Raw genomic sequence first — 18603 nt, forward strand, 5'->3', positions numbered from 1 at the left:
TGACATTTCCTCTCTCAAGATCCATTAATGTACTAAAAACATATTTAAATCAGTTCATGTGAGTACAGTGGTTCAATATTAATATTATAAAGCGACGAGAATATTTTTGGTGCGCCAAAAAAAACATAATAACGACTTATTTAGTGATGGCCGATTTCAAAACACTGCTTCAGGAAGCTTCGGATCGTTATGAATCGTTTGTGTCGAATCATGATTCGAATCACGTGTCAAACCGCCAAACACCTGAAATCACGCGACTTTGACGCTCCAAACCGCTGATTCGACACACTGATTCATTATGCTCCGATGATTCATGAAGCATTGTTTTGAAATCGGCCATCACTATATAAGTCGTTATTTTGTTTTGTTTGGCGCACCAAAAATATTCTCGTCACTTTATAATATTAATATTGAACCACTGTACTCACATGAACTGATTTAAATATGTTTCTAGTACATTAATGGATCTTGAGAGAGGAAATGTCATTGCTCCCTATGGAGGACTCACTGAGCCATCGGATTTCAACTAAAATATCTTAATTTGTGTTCTGAAGATGAACGAAGGTCTTACTGGTGTGAAACGGCATGAGGGTGAGTAATAAATGATATTATTTTCATTTTTGGGTGAAAAAAAAATCTTACCAGCCCCAAACATTTGAATGCTAGTGTACACTGAAGTACTACAATATTATGATCCGATACCATAGGCTACTATAGTTTGTGAATGTAAGGTCAGGTAAAAATCAACTAAAATAATTGTATGCATATCAAAAAAAGAATTAAGAACGTATTGGAGAAATACTGTACAGTTGTGTTTATTGGTACTCCAAGCATCAGGCACAGGAGTTTGAGTGTTCACACTCTTATCAAACAGCACACTGTAGGCAGATAGCATTGTGCAACAAGACAAGTGACACAAAACAGTTTCCAGTACAGGTCACAAAAAACAGTGTAGAAAAGAGCTGTCTTTTAACATGAGATGTTTATAAGTGTCTGTGCAGGTCATTTACAGTGGTTTAGCTTTTCATGGTACTGCTTTGCCTGTTAAATTCATGGTAAAACACTAACATGACATGTTGGTCTATCATATGAACCTGCAAATGTCATGAATCTAATGTGTTGTGAATGTAATTAATCCAATGTTAAGAAATGCTCAAATTATACTAAAGTCAACATGAAATGACATTCACAGCTTATTTAACTTCTGTAATGTGACATATTTCACAGTGAAAATTCCCATTGAGAATTGATTGGATAGAGAAAAGAGGGTGTTTCCGTACCAGAATGGAGCGTTCAGAAAATCTTGATCACAAAGGTAATTTTCTTTTCCCGAACTATTATGTGGTATTTTTGCTGAAAAGAATGTATGTATTTGCTGTAAAACTGTACATTAATGTTATTTGGCAATTCAATTAAAGGTGCAGTAAGCAATTTCTGAGAAATGCTGTTGAAAGTGGATCGGACCAATCAGGAGTAGGGAAAGACTGTAGAAAGGGAAATGGCTGAGAGACATTACAAAAGAGAAAAGGAGGAGGGATATCACTGGAAAATGAAGGGTTATGTTCAGGCAAGAGCTTTAGGACCCGCGTTAATATTAGAAAATCTTTCCAGTGCTGGGGAGACCTATGCGGGAAAGGCTAAAAACAGACGGTTGTTTCTGCTCAGTAACATTGGCTTTGCTATGTTTCACAGAATCAAGATATGTTGTTGCTGTAATGTTGTAGTAACATGTGTCTGGAGCTGCTGTGCTGTTTGTGACTAACAAACTGATGCTTGTATACACTTTTGAATTTTTGTTCATTTGTCATCTTCATTTTATTTTGCTTTGCTTCAGCTATAATAAGGAGTCAAGAGAAATCTAGTGTTGCGAGAGCAATGAAAGGAAGAGTGTGTTTGTTTGGGTTGATTTCTAATATCAACTGTGTTTCTCAGAAATTGCTTACTGCACCTTTAAAATGTTAACTTTGGCGAGATTTTACAATACGTAAATAGCTATTTGGATGTTGGTTAACATTGGTGGCTCAGGTGACGTCTGCCGAAAATGAAAGTTTTTCAAAAGTCACTACATTTTGATGAAAGATTACAAAAACAATTTTGTCTTTAAATTATTTATAGTTATATACAGTGGGTACGGAAAGTATTCAGACCTCCTTAAATTTTTCACTCTTTGTTATATTGCAGCCATTTGCTAAAATCATTTAAGTTCATTTTTTTTCCTCATTAATGTACACACAGCACCGCATATTGACAGAAAAACACAAAATTCTTGACATTTTTGCAGGTTTATTAAAAATGAAAAACTGAAATATCACATGGCCCTAAGTATTCAGACCCTTTGCTGTGACACTCATATATTTAACTCAGGTGCTGTCCATTTCTTCTGATCATCCTTGAGATGGTTCTACACCTTCATTTGAGTCCAGCTGTGTTTGATTATACTGATTGGACTTGATTAGGAAAGCCACACACCTGTCTATATAAGACCTTACAGCTCACAGTGCATGTCAGAGCAAATGAGAATCATGAGGTCAAAGGAACTGCCTGAAGAGCTCAGAGACAGAATTGTGGCAAGGCACAGATCTGGCCAAGGTTACGAAAAAATTTCTGCTGCACTTAAGGTTCCTAAGAGAACAGTGGCCTCCATAATCCTTAAATGGAAGACGTTTGGGACGACCAGAACCCTTCCTAGAGCTGGCCGTCCGGCCAAACTGAGCTATCGGGGGAGAAGAGCCTTGGTGAGAGAGGTAAAGAAGAACCCAAAGATCACTGTGGCTGAGCTCCAGAGATGCTATCGGGGGAGAAGAGCCTTGGTGAGAGAGGTATAGAAGAACCCAAAGATCACTGTGGCTGAGCTCCAGAGATGCAGTCGGGAAATGGGAGAAAGTTGTAGAAAGTCAACCATCACTGCAGCCCTCCACCAGTCAGGGCTTTATGGCAGAGTGGCCCGACGGAAGCCTCTCCTCAGTACAAGACACATGAAAGCCCGCATGGAGTTTGCTAAAAAACACCTGAAGGACTCCAAGATGGTGAGAAATAAAATTCTCTGGTCTGATGAGACCAAGATAGAACTTTTTGGCCTTAATTCTAAGCGGTATGTGTGGAGAAAACCAGGCACTGCTCATCACCTGTCCAATACAGTCCCAACAGTGAAGCATGGTGGTGGCAGCATCATGCTGTGGGGGTGTTTTTCAGCTGCAGGGACAGGACGACTGGTTGCAATCAAGGGAAAGATGAATGCGGCCAAGTACAGGGATATCCTGGACGAAAACCTTCTCCAGAGTGCTCAGGACCTCAGACTGGGCTGAAGGTTTACCTTCCAACAAGACAATGACCCTAAGCACACAGATAAAATAATGAAGGAGTGGCTTCACAACAACTCCGTGACTGTTCTTGAATGGCCCAGCCAGAGCCCTGACTTAAACCCAATTGAGCATCTCTAGAGAGACCTAAAAATGGCTGTCCACCAACGTTTACCATCCAACCTGACAGAACTGGAGAGGATCTGCAAGGAGGAATGGCAGAGGATCCCCAAATCCAGGTGTGAAAAACTTGTTGCATCTTTCCCAAAAAGACTCATGGCTGTATTAGATCAAAAGGGTGCTTCTACTAAATACTGAGCAAAGGGTCTGAATACTTCGGACCATGTAATATTTCAGTTTTTCTTTTTTAATAAATCTGCAAAAAGGGGGTCTGAAAACTTTCTGTACCCACTGTAAATTATATTTTTTTAAAAAACACTGATTAATTGTGCAAAATAAGATCAAGAACATTTATTAAGAAGGTAAGTTTTGACTTTGTTGACTTTAAAACACATCAGAGGTTTAATGAAACTGCATGTTATATACTGTTCAAAAGTTTGGGGTAACAGAAAAACTTTATTCAAAAAGGATGACTTAAATTGGTCAAAAGTGACAGTCAAGACATTTATAATATTTTTATGAAAGAAAAAAGTCACATTTCCACAAAAATATTCAGCAGCACAACTGTTTCCAACATTAATAATAATAATAATAATAATAATTTCTTGAGCACCAAATCAGCATAGTACAATGATTTCTGAAGGATCATGTGACACTGAAGACTGGAGTAATAGCTGCTGAAAATTTGCCATCACACGAATAATTTACATTTTAAAATATATTAAAGCAGAAAACAGTTATTTTAAAATTCTAATAATATTTCACAATATTACTATTTTACTGAACTTTAATCAAATAAGTCCAGCCTTGGTAAGTATAAGAGACATTTTACCAACCCCAAATTTTTGAATGGTAGTGTGTGCGTAAATAACATTGTTTCTAATAAAGTTTGGGATACGATAAAGCTCTTAATCAGGTCATCCAATCACATGACATTCTCCTTCAAGAGGTTAATGAGGTCACATGACCAGTGCAGTTCTAACTGAACTCCTATTCATCATCTGTAACAGAATACTAACTACAAACAGACCTTTTAGTCCAGGATCTTTATCCAATAAAGCAGCTGAAATGTCAATTTATAGATGTGCTGTATGCTGGCCAGGTGTTATGAGTGTGATTAGCACAACTAAAAACAAAAGACTGAGAGTTTACCGTAAGTGTGACATTAAAAACTGCGGTGGAGTTACATGATGGTGACTCTTTCAGGTGAAACGTGGGCAGCTGGTCTCTCGTGGTTGGTGCGGCTCTGATTGGGGTCTAATCCACGCCTGATCTGTTTTAGCTTCCGGCTCACACAGGGAAGCAGCAACAGCACTTTTCCGATTATCACCGTGACAGGTAGAACCAAGGCCAGGACAAAATTGGGTGGCATGTAGAAACGATAAGACTCTTCCACAAACGCTCGCTGCCAGCCGAAGAGCAGAGCGTGGAACGTGGAAATGAGCAGGGCGATGTAACCTAGAGTAGACTGACAGGATATACACCAATATTGACATCATATTTGTCTGAAAATGCAACATGGGGAGGGTGCATGCCCTGCCTGTGTCTGATGTCTTACCTGGATAAAGCTGAACTCTCGCCAGTTGAGTGCATTATGGATGGATGGGATGGAAGTGACAGCTAATAGAGAGAGGAGACCCAGAGCCATGATGCCAAAGGAAACGTACATCTCCACTCTCCAAACTTCCTCTTCGTTCCATGAGTTCTCGATATTGGCATGGACCTACAGAGAAAGAAAAAAGAATATTTATATGAGTTCTATTAAATGTATTTTAATATAACAACAGGTTTTTAATATAAGTATATTTTATATATTCTATATATTGCCATAGTCCTGTTATTTTATTGTATTTTTTTAATGTATAATAAAGATGTACAATATATATTAAAGATTTATTTTACATGCACAGACTTATTTTAAATTTACATTTATTTATGACATTTTAATTATAGGGTTTGGTGCATAACAAATATAATATAAAAACCAGGAAAGCATTATCATTATTATTATTATTATTATTATTATTATTATGGGTGCTCGACTGACATGACTGATGCTGATATCTAGAGAGCAGGCTGATATAATGCTCATATAAACAAAATGCATACAAAATTCATTAATTAAAAATGCTGAAATTAATAAATTATAATTGCTAAATCAAACACAATATTTACTCAAAATTCATTAAAAAATAACATTATTAATTATCCATTGAAATGGCTTCTGTTAATTGTTTGGGTGGGTTATTGACTGATGCAGATCATTTCAATGACAGTTATCAGCCTGGTCAATATTTAATGTCGCCTACTGCTTATTAATATTACTATTATTATTAATATTGGTGGTGTTGCATCTGTATGTATGTATGTATGTATATATGCATATTTATTTACTTATATATTTGAGATGATTGTAATTAATATTAATAATAATAATGAGCAGCAGCATCATAAATAATAAATACATACAGATAAAATAATAATTGTATTAATATTGTGTGTGTGTATATATATATATATATATATATATATATATATATATATATATATATATATATATTATGTTCTATTTACTTATTATTATTATCATTATTATTATTATTAATAACAATATTAATAATGAGCATCATTGTCATCATAAATAATAAATAGATAAAATAATAATAATTGTATTAATACTGTATCTGTATATATATATTTATTTATGTATTATTTTGTATTTTCTTATTATTGTCATTATTATTAATATTAATAACAATAAAAATAATATCGTTTTTATTACTATTATTGTATCTGTATATATTTATTTATGTATTTATTTTATATTTACTTATAAATATTTACTTTATATTATTAATATTAATATTGGTGGTTTTGTTGCATCTGTATGTATGTATGTATATGCATATTTATTTACTTATTTATTTTTAATGTTTATTAATAATAATAATGAGCAGCAGCATCATAAAAAATACATACAGATAAAATAATAATAATTGTATTAATATTGTATCTGTATATATTTATGTATTATTTTTGTATTAACTTATTGTCATTATTATTATTAATATTAATAACAGTAATATTAATAATGAGCATCATTGTCATCATAAATAATAAATACATAGATATAATAATAATAATATCATTTTTTTATTACTATTATTGTATGTATGTATATATATATATATATATATATATATGTACTTGTTTTGTATTTACTTAATATTATTACTATTATATTGGCTTTAAACAGTGCAGGATGTTCAGGATATGTCTCAGTGGAATTGCTGGATCTCAAAGATGTAAAACACATACACACACACCTGCTGATAGGCCATGTTGAGCATCAGGTATCTCTCTGAGCGTCTCATGGGCAGGCAGAGGCTGTACAGCACATGTATGCAGCCAAAGAAAAAGCTCAACAAACCCAGCTGTTTGCGGCTCTCCAGCCAGCCCTCCAACCAGGGCGGGAAACGGCGGTACTTCGTCCCGTAGATGAGCTGGTACACGGCAGCAAGCTGTCCTGCTAAATACACCAGCGCTAGCAGAACTATGGCCACTACAGGCAGCGTCCTGTTCACTATTTCCAGAGGAATCTTGTAGAAAAAACTCTGTCTGGTCTTCATATAAGGATGGATAATGTCCCGCACAAAGGAGTAAGCGAAAAAGAAGATGGACAATGCGACGGCGGTCAAAACAGGTCCTTTCCAGGCTGTGAAGAGATGCAGGGGCATATTCTCGATCTCTCTGGCAGAGGAGAGGGCACCCATGTCCACAGGGATGAAACTCAGCTGACGGGCCATTTCAATGAGCTGCTGTCGAGCGTCCACTGAATTACTGCAAATATAGACCTATAATACAAAGAAATTGCAAGCAATTAATAATCATTCCTTTTAAAACGTTCATTCATTCACAACAGCAATTAGGCTGATATATCGGTGACCAAATCAGTGTTGTCCAACTTCAGGTTTAGATTGTGAATGCCAGATTTTCAATATGGTCTCAGACTTATGGATCCTGAGCCATTAGAGATGCACAGTACATGTCGGTATAATATTGTTTTTTCTTTTTTCATATCAGTTATTGGTTTTTAATATATTTTAAATTAACATGATAATTTCCCTTATTATGGCATTTTGATTTTTACCTTTGCCATCATCTAACACTTACTTAAAGTTATTTAAAAGATTGATAAAATAATAAGACTGTTTATTACTATTACTAATATTACTATTATAATCTTGTGATGCCTTAATTCACTCGTAACATTTAAAACAATTCTTTTTTTTTTCATTTAGAAGAAAATGTTATATAATAACATAAAATAATTATCAATAAATAATTATCGGTACAGTATATTATGGAAGCTTGTTTCCGTCACTGAATAAAAAATAAAAAAGATAATTGCGACTTTTAATCTCACAATTGTGAGTTTACATCCACACCTACAAACTGTTAACACAACTGCGAGGGGGAAAAAAATCAGAATTCTGAGATAAAAAGTTATCTTTATAAGTTATAAGCAATTATCTTTTAAAATGTTTATTCTGTGGCGGAAACAAAATATCAAGTAGATAGAAATACATTGCATGAAAAACAACAGAAAAAATCATTTCCAATGAACTAGTGTGAATGCTTTTATACTGTAAGAAAAATTCCCTAGAACCCATAACTAAAGTGGAATTAATTCAATGAGTTTATAAGCGTTTAAAATCAGACTGTGAGATAGGAGCAGGTTTATGGCATGGCTTTAATGGAACTTTCATTGTGTTAATAAAATCTATTCCTCTTTCAGTTCACAGAGTTTCCACAGAGGGCTGCTCATCTGTTCATCATTCTAATCAGCTCTTCACAGAAAGACATTGACTTTCACTGCTGGCTGGAAGAGGTCTCTGCTAATACCAGAAGACATAACCCTCATCTTCTTCCTCCTCCTCATCATCATTCCTTGGATACTAAGTCCTTCAGGAATGTCATTAGCATACAGAGAGCTGTTTTGTTTTAAGCCACAGCATTTAGCAAACTGTTGAACACAGCAGGGCCTAAAATATGTTTTATTTTATTTTATTTTGCATATACTGCAATTATAGAGCTGTAAAAACAGTATAGATCAGTGTTATCATTAACTAAATCTATTAAAAATATTTTATTTGTTAATTGAAATAAAGCTAAAATAAAATATTAATATTAGATTAAAAACTAAAACTTAAAAGACTTAAAAGGTACAATATGTAAGATTTTTGCAGTAAAATATCCAAAAACCACTAGGCCAGTGTTATATGTTTTGTTCACTTGAGTACTTAAAGGGGCTCTATGTAGGAATGACACCCAGTGTTCAAAATAGGTACTGCAGTCCAAATTCTAAATATATTCTTTGGCCCGCCCCCTCTTTCAAAGACGCGGGTTGCCAGCTTTTACAGCATATGGTTGCAGCAACAATAGGGAGTGCAATTGACAATGAAAGCTGAGGAGACTTAAACACTGTAAGCTGTTGAGTTGATTTATCTGTTTTGATATGCTGTTGTTCATATATTTAGATGGATTCAGAGTCTTTTTAGTAGAGATGCACCGACTGCAATTTAAAGTAGCCCCCTTTAAAGTATCCCAAATGTTTGCAACTATTTGTAAATCGTAAGAAAATTTCAATTTAAACCAAGGCTCCGGGATGTGTGAGGAGTCGCCTATCAATTGCATCATGCCCGCGTTACCGTTTATTTTGTAGAAACATAAAGAGATGCTTTAATATATTACATGTTTTAATAGACAAGGGAACAACTGTTTTGATATATTTATAGACAGAAAACTAATTGTTGTTATATATCTCAACACATTTAGTCTTATTGTTTAAATCTAATGTAATGCTATAACATTTTCAACACACTCAAATGTATCTAATATGATAAACAGAGCTGCGTTACCTCATACTCATGACCGGATAAGCGGAAGCGACACTGGCGACTGTGTCATAATAAAAGCTCCGCTGCTCGTGAGGCGTGTGTTGCGCAATCGCTCCAGCGGCCTCGTTCAGCTCCCAAAACACTCGGTCCTGCTCTGCTTCATACTACAGTAACGTTAATAATCGTATCCATGAACATGATTTCTTCCCGACTCCAATCCCTATTCTTTTGCACCACCCGTTGAGGTGAAGACCACATGTCCCAAGATTCCACGCTCAAACTTGGCGTCATCAAGCTACGCCTTTGTTTTGAATAGGCCTCTAGCGACCTCTAGCGGACAGAATTCTTACATATTGCACCTTTAAATGAAAATTAAAAAATGTTACCTTGTCAACGTACTGAAATAAAATAAGTTTAAGTACTAAAATGACTAAAAATAAAACTGAAATGAAAATAAAGCAAAGATGAACAGAAATGACAATGACAAAATCATAAAACAAAAATGACAAAAGCTCATTCAAAATACTATAATAAAAATAACACAAAAATAACACTAGTACTGTATGGAGTGAGAGTTGCTGGATCAACATCTTTTTTGATTCTGGAACAATATTCCAATCAACCAATCAGATCTGAGGGACAGGTTTACAGTTTACATCAAGTTTAGGCTTACAACTAGGGTTAAGTGCTTCTACATCATTGTTATTCTCCTCTTTTCCCTCTGTTTTTAGAGATAACTTATTGGTTTCTTGAGGCCCCCTAGTGGCTTAAAATTCTTTAAAATAATAAAAAAAAAACAAGTATTAATATAAGCTAAAATATAAGGAATCATGAGTACTGAGGCTGAGTCCAGGTTGAGACACTAGTGGCCACATACACCCTGTAAAGTTTCAGGAATGACAACCACATTTAAATGCAGGAGTGAGTCTCCTACATTATCGTTCCATGTGTGTACGGAACAAGTCTCACTCCAGAAACGGTGATGACTAACACTGTGGTAACCAGCAACGTTCTGGCATATCATGTGTTTGGTATCCGCTATTCTGACCAAAGAAAGAAATATTACAGCGACAAAAGATTTATGTTCAGCAATTTTAAAGGTGCCATCGAACGTTTTTTTACAAGATGTAATATAAATCTAAGGTGTCCCCTGAATGTGTCTGTGAAGTTTCAGCTTAAAATACCCCATAGATTTTTTTTAATTAATTTTTTTAACTGCCTATTTTGGGGCATCATTAAATATGCGCCGATTCATGCTGCGGCCCCTTTAAATCTCGCGCTCCCCCGCCCACGGAGCTCGCGCTTGCCTTTAACAGCATAAACAAAGTTCACACAGCTAATATAACCCTCAAAATGGATCTTTACAAAGTGTTCGTCATGCATACTGCATGCATACATCGGATTATGTGAGTATTGTATTTATTTGGATGTTTACATTTGATTCTGAATGAGTTTGAGGCTATGCTCCGTGGCTAACGGCTAATGCTACACTGTTGGAGAGATTTATAAAGAATGAAGTTGTGTTTATGAATTATACAGACTGCAAGTGTTTAATAATGAAAATAACGACGGCTCTTGTCTCCGTGAATACAGTAAGAAACAATGGTAACTTTAACCACATTTAACAGTACATTAGCAACATGCTAACGAAACATTTAGAAAGACAATTTACAAATATCACTAAAAATATCATGTTATCATGGATCATGTTATGTTGAGATTCGCCTGTTTTCCGGAAGTCTTTTAAACAAATGGGATTTATATAAGAAGGAGGAAACAATGGAGTTTGAGACTCACTGTATGTCATTTCCATGTACTGAACTCTTATTATTTAACTATGCCAAGATAAATTCAATTTTTAATTCTAGGGCACCTTTAACTAAAGCAGAGTCAACAGAGGCGTCGTGTTTTTTATGCTTAGAAAGGCTGCTTCCACACTGCGTAGAATTTTTGTAAATGCAGTTGTGCATTTTTCGGGAGTGAATTCGGTTGTAGAATGCGGTTGTCACTCCCATAAATAACTGAACTGCGAGTGAACCGTAACCTTATTAGGACTCAAATACTGGACTAATAACCGTATTCCATTGCTGTGTGAACACGTGTACAGAACAGGATTAAAGGTGCAGTGTGTAAATTTTAGCGTCATCTAGTGGTGAGGTTGCAAATTGCAACCAACGGTTCAGTCCACCGCTCACCCCTCCCTTTCGAAGTACATAGAGAAGCTACGGTGGCCGACACAGGACAAAAATGACGTCTGAGACAGCAGAGAGTAGCCAGTCAAACAAACGCGCTCTGTAGAGCAGCTTGTCCATTTAGGGCTACTGTAGAAACATGGCAAGGCAAGGGGACCCGCGGTGTATGAGATAGAAATGGCTCCTTCTAAGGTAATAAAAACATAACGGTTCATTGTCTTTATACACCACTGAAAACATAGTTATGTATATTATTTTGCATTTCTGTCAATAGATCCTCCTAAATTTTGACCTTTATGGACTAAAAGGTGAACTGACCAAACCAAATTTAGTTGCAGTGTGTACGTGACTCTGTCTGTGATACACATTGTACAGACTGTTCTGAAGCTCTGCCAAAAAATGTGAACATTTTGAGCGGTGTGTTTTAATTTTTAAGATCTTTGGCTCAGTGTGTTCTTTCCTGAGTGTTGTGGCTATCAAAGTACACTGAATTTTGCACAACATACCTGTCGACTGGAGTCTCTGGGGCCTGACTGCATGGCCCAGGACGAGATCACATTGAAGCCTTTGACCACAATGGATTCTGGGAATAGGGAGGCCAGGTATTCTGCGTTTGATTCTGGATACTGGTTCACCCGTCTGTTGTTACTCACATCCACCAGTATTTTTCCTGCCAGCAGGTGCTTGATGTCCCAGAGGGAGGAATAGTGCTCTCTGCGAATGGCCAGGAACACGATGTTGGCTTTCCCCACGGCATCCTCGTGATGGGTCACGTCTACCACATGTGGGAATGACTCGGCCGCTCTCTTGGGCTGTCGGCTCCCCACCACCACATGAAACCCACTGCGGAGCAGCCGGAGGGTCAGGCTTTTGGAGAAGTCCCCAGAACCGATGATGCCGACTGTGGGCTTGCCAGATCCCTCCTTGGAACAGTTCTTCAGCCCGTTGGGTAGGAAGCAAACTTTGGTGCTGGCCGGGCTGCTGCCCAGCAGGGAAATAGAGTCCATTTTCAGGCCCAAAGCACCTCGTACTGGATCTTAAGACACTAATGGAATAATAATTTGTTAAATTCACATGCAAAAAAAAAAAGAAAAAAAAAAAAAAAAAAAGGATTTGTTCTACTGTCTTTTATACTGTCTAGACAGGATGATTTTCATTACTGTATTAAAGTAATAAGAATCTAATTGAGAATATTGAGAATAAGGACAATTATAAACAAATTTGCAAGCAAAACATCTGGACGCATTATTGTAGTGAGAACTGAATGGGAAATGTGCATAATTGCCATGAAAATAACCATGCAAATGATGCTAATAATAATAATAATAAAGTCAATTATATCTAATAATAACTGAACATAATTACTCAAAGACTGCATAGCTTCATTATTAAGTAAATGTTGTTGAAAAATAATATTAAGATCCACAGGTTGGATGCATAACGTAGGGTTTCCTGTTTAAAACGTTAAAATGTATTCCAATAAAATAAAAATAGAACATAGAATATGGAATCAATACTATGACTTTGAAATCTCAGACAGGCTGTTTGACCTGTTAAGAGTGCCGAAGGTGATTGTCTGCTCATAAAAGCACATAAATCATTGTTTATTCATAAAAAGAATAACAGACACAATATCTATACATCTATATAATTGCAGTAGCAGGTAAATCACGCATTATGAGCGTAGAATAGAGCATGACGCACCCGATTATATGTATGCGAAAAACATCTCAAGGTTATAACGTTACCTGTAATGGACTGCAGTGACACCATCGAGCAAACGGACAAGATGTATATGTCCCTCACCGGTGACTGTTTCCCCGCCCTCTGTCCGTTTGATTTGTAATGACCCACCGCTATATTCGCATACAGAACTGGCGTCTCTTTCATTGGGCGGCAGCTACAAGCCAATAACTGATATTTCCTGCAGGGGGCGCCAGGAGGCTCAACAAGCCGAATTCTCCATCGAGTCAAATTCAAATTTCAGAACGCTTTTCATTTAACTGGAAAATCTGTGCGCGTAATAGTATAATCATTTTAATCTGTTCATTTTATTATATTTTAACCTGTCACAAAAAATAAAAATCCCTCCCAGGAATCTATATTAAATAACTGTGTGATACCCCAATCAATTAATAACAAACGAGCGTGATTGGTCCATCTTTATCGGCGCTGAGAAAAACAACAGTTAGCACGTGAAAATTTCCTCACGACGCTGCTTCAGCACGTATCCGAATAATAATGTTTTCCTAAAAAAATAAACGGAGAAACTTGTAACAGCCATTATTTTAAACATACACCGCTAAGAAATAAAATAAAAATAAAAATAAAATAAAAATAAAACTTCCGGTTTCATGAAAACTTGTCGTTCTTCTTTATTCAATTTCTATGCTCTTATATGTTGGAGTGCTGCAGCATGTCTCAGATGTGCTGGGTGAAGACAGTCCTCTGCAGTAGCAGAAAACACCTCTGGGTTGATCTCGGCTGGTCACTCAATATAGTAGGTTCAAGCCAAACAATGATGAACCACCATTATTATATCTTTTCAAGGATGTTTACATATTTTTACTAGAAAACCAGGAGCTAAAAAAACAAAAGTGCTGATTTAGGAAATGCAGTTCAGGTAATTAGGCTAAAATTGTTCCTTTATTTTCATCAAAATGAAACTCTGCCATATCAGAATACACATAAAACAGGCCTAGCCTTCAGCAGCTTAAACCTTTTAAATATGCAAATTATGCAATGTCATATGAAATATGCACAAGTGAAAGAGACCCCACAGAAAAAGAAACCTATTTTTGTTATAATGTGATCAACAATTCATCCTTTTCTCATAAAGATTGTTTATTTAACAATATTTAATATGGAATTATGGAAATAAACAAGCTTTGTGTCCTTAAAATAAAATGCCAAAGGAAAAAAAAGAACTATGGACAATTACAAGCAATATAAAATAACATAACCTGATATTGCTGAGTTCAACATGTTCCTGGGTCAACATTTTTGTTGATCCTGGAACAACATTCAAATCAACCAATCAGATTTGAGGGATAAGTTTACAGATTATGTCAAGTTTAGGCTTAAAATCATGAATTGGTGCTTCTACATCAGTGTTATTCATCTATCATTTCCTTCTGATTTTTGGGATAACTTATGGGTGGGGTTAGGTTTAGGGGTAGGAATAGGGTTAAGACTAAATTTTCAGACTAGAATGTTATTCCAGGATCAACAAAATATGTTGACCCAAGAATGCATCTAACTCAGCAATATCAGGATGTGCTGGACGACAACCACATTAAAAAAACCTTCTTTGTCTGTGCCGTAATATTCTGTTCACTTCACTAGGACTAAGGTTCAAATGAGCTTGTTTTCTGTTTTTAACACAATGCAAAGCTTGTAATCTAGCCATGAATTGCACATCACAGGTGAACAATGAAAGAGCAATGCACTGTGACAAAACCCTTTGTGCCAAACGTCAAGAAGCCAATGACATTTTCACGTGAGAGGGATTGAAACAATTCATTAAAATTAAAATCCCTGCTATGGGCTGCACATCATATTACTGGGAAAACGGCAAATGATGACACATCCCAGTGTCTCTCACTCAGCCTGCACAGAAAGGCCAAAAACAGAGGATAGATAGCTACACACATACATGCATATAAATAGACTATATAAATTGGTGACAATGCAAGTAGACTGTGACATTTACTGCTTGACTTTGTGTCAAAATCTGTGATACCTTAAGGTCCTTTGGCAAGAGTGTGGACCGAGAGAGAGCCTGCAGCAAGAGCATGCTGACGACAACGTGTCAATTTCTCCGAAAATAGCATCTTCGCTCTTTCCTCCAGTCCTCCGATGAGTTCACGCTGCTGTTTACCCATCTTCTTCTTCTTCAACTTCTTTGCAACGTCAGGACAGCAGCTTCAGGCCTGCAAAAACAACAAGCATGTTGTTCCTGAGCAGTAAGAGTCACTTACTGTGAGACATGTAATGCTGCAGAACTTCCTTGAGGGGTGTGTGCATGGAGGTCAGAGGAATATGATATGACTTGCTGAAGAGGATATTAGTGTGTCAGTTTGTGCATTGTGTTGGAAGAATTCAAAAACTTGGTTTGAGGCCTTTTTTTGTGTTGGTTGCTATAAAGCAACATTGTAAAAATGCTCTAAAATGTGCGTGCTCACGTTTTCTTCCAAAAATGAAAATATCTGTAGATGTGAAAGAGTTCAAACAAAATAGTTACACACAAAAGAAGATATTTGACATTGGACCCCATTGACTTTCTTTAAAAAAAAAAAAAAAAAAAAAAATTAAATAGTAGGGTCCAAGTTTTTTTTTTTAAACATCTTTGTTTGTTTGTGTGTGTGTGTGTGTGTGTGTGTTCCATGGAAGAAAGAAAGTAATAAAAGTTTGGAACAACATTAGGGTGAGTAAATTATGGCAGAATTTTCCTATTTGGAAGAACTTTACGAGTTTCTTCCTATTCTTGTCCAAACTGTCCAACAGTTTTTTTGTTTTTACCGAATCCCTAATGTTTGTTCCAGTTTCCAATCCTCCATTTAAATAGGTTTAATGTCTATTAAGAATATGAATATTTTTTTGTCCTCAAGAGAAATGGACATCAGGGAAAGAGTGCCTTTAATTCTATGTCTGCAAACTCACTTTAAAAATGTAATCGTCCTCACTTCTCTGACTAGAGACTTCACACACCCTGTAGGCCTGTTTCTTTTTTGAGAGCTCATTGATGGTCTAATTAAATTTGTCAATTTCCCTTGCAGCCTCACTCATGACCATCCTATGATTCTGTTTCTGTCCTGTAAAGACCTCTCGAAAACATTCAGCATTGACTGAACTAGTTGCGGCTACGACACTGCAGAATCATCATGCATTTCTCTAACTTGCTCTTTATTGGTATTGTGACATTAGGAACATCTGAATTCTGCTCCGCAGGACCTCTACACGCACAGTGCAAAGTCGAGTGGTAAAGTATCATCTGTGACTTTTTTATTTTTAAAAAATCTGGATTAAAGAATACGTAATCTTTAGCGCTAGATTTGCATATAAAGAGTTAGTTATATAGTTGAAAAGACACTTAAATAATGCAGGTAAATGTATTTTTTTATATTATAATTATGTAATGTTTATATTTGTATAAGTAAACAATTATAAAGTTTTGAATAACTTTTTTTAAAAAGTTATCATATATATATAAAAAAAAAAAATTGAATCTTGAATTTTTATCAGTTTTGTTTGTTTCCAATTGCTTAGATCAAGTTTAACTTTATATTAACATGTTTTATAGAAGTCATTTTTAAGTCAGTTTTTTTATCTATTCTATATATTTTATAACGTTTATACATTGTTTAATGTATTTAAAAGGTTTCCATGATTATGATTTCACTTTATTAACTTTAATTAGTGTGTAATGTTGCTGTTTGAGATAAAACATTTGCACAAAAGATTAGCATGCTAGTCGATGAGTTGAATCAACTCCACAGCAACTAAGTTACATAAATTTATCCACTAACCATTCAGAAACGTCCAGTTTCATTCTAAAAGTTGTAACTTCTTCCTGAGTCTCTCCTTCAGTGTCCAACGCCGGTTTGAACAATGTAAGGCTGAACACCGTTACTGACAATCGTCATTTTGGCTGCGTGAGATTCTCCAGCTTTGTTGTTGTTGTTGAGCAACCGAAGCACGAGCTGTTAAAGCTCCGCCCTCTTCTGGAAAGCAGAACAGCAGCTCATTTGCATTTAAAGGGACACACACAAAAGGCGTGTTTTTGTTCACACCCAAATAGGGGCAAATTTCACAAGCTATAATAAATGATCTGTGGGGTATTTTGAGCTGAAACTTCACAGACACATTCTGGGGACACCAGAAACTTATATTACATCTTGAAAAAGAGGCATTATAGGTCCCCTTTAATATCTAATTATTCTTATTATGAATGATATCTAAATTACATTTTATTTCGGGGTAAAGTACAATTTTATAGTTATATATAAATTTTTTTTCAAATTAGATGTGGAGTTGGGAAGAAAAGCAATTTGAGTGTTTAATGTTTGTGTACTATTCATGTAATTTTAGTGGGCAATGTAATAGCTTCGGTTTCCACTAGGTGGAAGCATTTGTATAGAGTTTTAGCTATAAAGCAGATGCAATTGTTTGAGAATGTGTGTTTGGCTCTTCCCAGGTATTTCAGCCTTCCTTGCAGGAGTGTGTATAAAGCTCTGGTCACACAGATTAAAAAATGGAGGACAACCTCGACCTGTGCCATGGGAGGAGAGAAGTGTCTCTACAAGGTGTGTGTTTTGATGTAAAGAGTTTCAGTGTCTATGTAGCTGTATAAATAACATGAATATTTTGCTTCTTCTCTAAATATTTTGCTTCTTATTAAGTTGCAGTCTGCATCTGTGCACTTCATATCAGCCAAACACACAACGCCAGTCAAAAGATATGTTGATGACATCAACTTCAGACTCGTCTCCTATGGATTCTTTACACATTGCCATGTATCTGTAAGTGTTTATACAGACATGGAACTAAATTTGACTTGTAGGAATATCATGTTTGACCAACCAAATAACCTGTTTTAACTTGTTCTCCAGGCCATGTCAGTGTCAGAGACCTGGTATGCTGTCACAGATCACGGCACCAACTATTGTAACCTCTACAACTTAATGGAAGGTAGGTTAAAATGCAATATATATAACGCTTCACTTAATTAAACAGCATTAATGTATAGACAAAAGCAGCTTTTGAGGTTTATTGTCTGTGTGCAGGCAGTGGTCTTACTGAAGCTCCAGGATATAAAGAGATCACCAGTGACTTCCTGTGCACTCAACGCTCATCTGCTAACTGTACCGTCTACTAGCACTGAAACATGTTCATACTTTTTTATATCGAAATTGGATTTTGTGGCTTTTACACTCTAAGAAATAAAGGTTCAATGGTTTCTATACAGAACACTGGGGTTCTTGACTCAATTTTTGCCAAAAAGGAGAAATTAAAACAAAATTCATTAAAACTAAATCCATAAAATTATCCCATTATGGGAACCCCTAAAGATTATATATGAAGCGCTGACAG

General features: G+C 35.9%; 2 protein-coding genes across 4 annotated transcripts; one reads left to right on the forward strand and one right to left on the reverse strand.

Moving 5' to 3' along the window:
- Positions 1-3970: 3970 nt before the first annotated feature.
- On the reverse strand, positions 3971-15382 carry steap2 (STEAP family member 2, metalloreductase). Of its 2 annotated transcripts, none has more exons than XM_048175176.1 (5): positions 15254-15382; positions 12018-12556; positions 6746-7273; positions 4978-5142; positions 3971-4887 (listed from the first exon to the last, which is right to left on the reverse strand). In XM_048175176.1, the coding sequence occupies exons 2-5, from the start codon at positions 12516-12518 to the stop codon at positions 4603-4605; spliced, it is 1479 nt and encodes a 492-aa protein (XP_048031133.1). In that variant the 5' UTR covers positions 12519-12556; positions 15254-15382; the 3' UTR covers positions 3971-4602. The 2 variants fall into 2 exon arrangements, with proteins under 2 accessions (XP_048031133.1, XP_048031132.1); XM_048175175.1 differs by lacking the exon at positions 15254-15382 and adding an exon at positions 13260-13566.
- A 646-nt stretch (positions 15383-16028) lies between these two features.
- LOC125258280 lies at positions 16029-18480 on the forward strand. 2 transcript variants are annotated; one of them, XM_048175178.1, is made up of 5 exons: positions 16029-16492; positions 17708-17816; positions 17919-18032; positions 18123-18201; positions 18297-18480. In XM_048175178.1, the coding sequence occupies exons 1-5, from the start codon at positions 16395-16397 to the stop codon at positions 18386-18388; spliced, it is 492 nt and encodes a 163-aa protein (XP_048031135.1). In that variant the 5' UTR covers positions 16029-16394; the 3' UTR covers positions 18389-18480. The 2 variants fall into 2 exon arrangements, with proteins under 2 accessions (XP_048031135.1, XP_048031134.1); XM_048175177.1 differs by having other exon boundaries at positions 16253-16492; positions 17913-18032.
- Positions 18481-18603: the final 123 nt, after the last annotated feature.

Source organism: Megalobrama amblycephala, linkage group LG22, assembly GCF_018812025.1.
Source record: "Megalobrama amblycephala isolate DHTTF-2021 linkage group LG22, ASM1881202v1, whole genome shotgun sequence".
In the NCBI taxonomy this organism is placed as follows: Eukaryota; Metazoa; Chordata; class Actinopteri; order Cypriniformes; family Xenocyprididae; genus Megalobrama; species Megalobrama amblycephala.

What these genes read in the sequence shown, in the direction of transcription:
- steap2 (XM_048175176.1), bottom strand. Translation starts at nt 12,518, where the DNA reads ATGGACTCTATTTCCCTGCTGGGCAGCAGCCCGGCCAGCACCAAAGTT. An exon ending in CCAGAGACTCCAGTCGACAG is followed by an intron (nt 7,274 to 12,017) that starts GTATGTTGTGCA and finishes TTTGTATTATAG; the next exon opens with GTCTATATTTGCAGTAATTC. An exon ending in GAGAGTTCAGCTTTATCCAG is followed by an intron (nt 4,888 to 4,977) that starts GTAAGACATCAG and finishes ATATCCTGTCAG; the next exon opens with TCTACTCTAGGTTACATCGC.
- LOC125258280 (XM_048175177.1), top strand. Translation starts at nt 16,395, where the DNA reads ATGCATTTCTCTAACTTGCTCTTTATTGGTATTGTGACATTAGGAACA. An exon ending in TTACACATTGCCATGTATCT is followed by an intron (nt 18,033 to 18,122) that starts GTAAGTGTTTAT and finishes CTTGTTCTCCAG; the next exon opens with GCCATGTCAGTGTCAGAGAC. An exon ending in CCTCTACAACTTAATGGAAG is followed by an intron (nt 18,202 to 18,296) that starts GTAGGTTAAAAT and finishes GTCTGTGTGCAG; the next exon opens with GCAGTGGTCTTACTGAAGCT.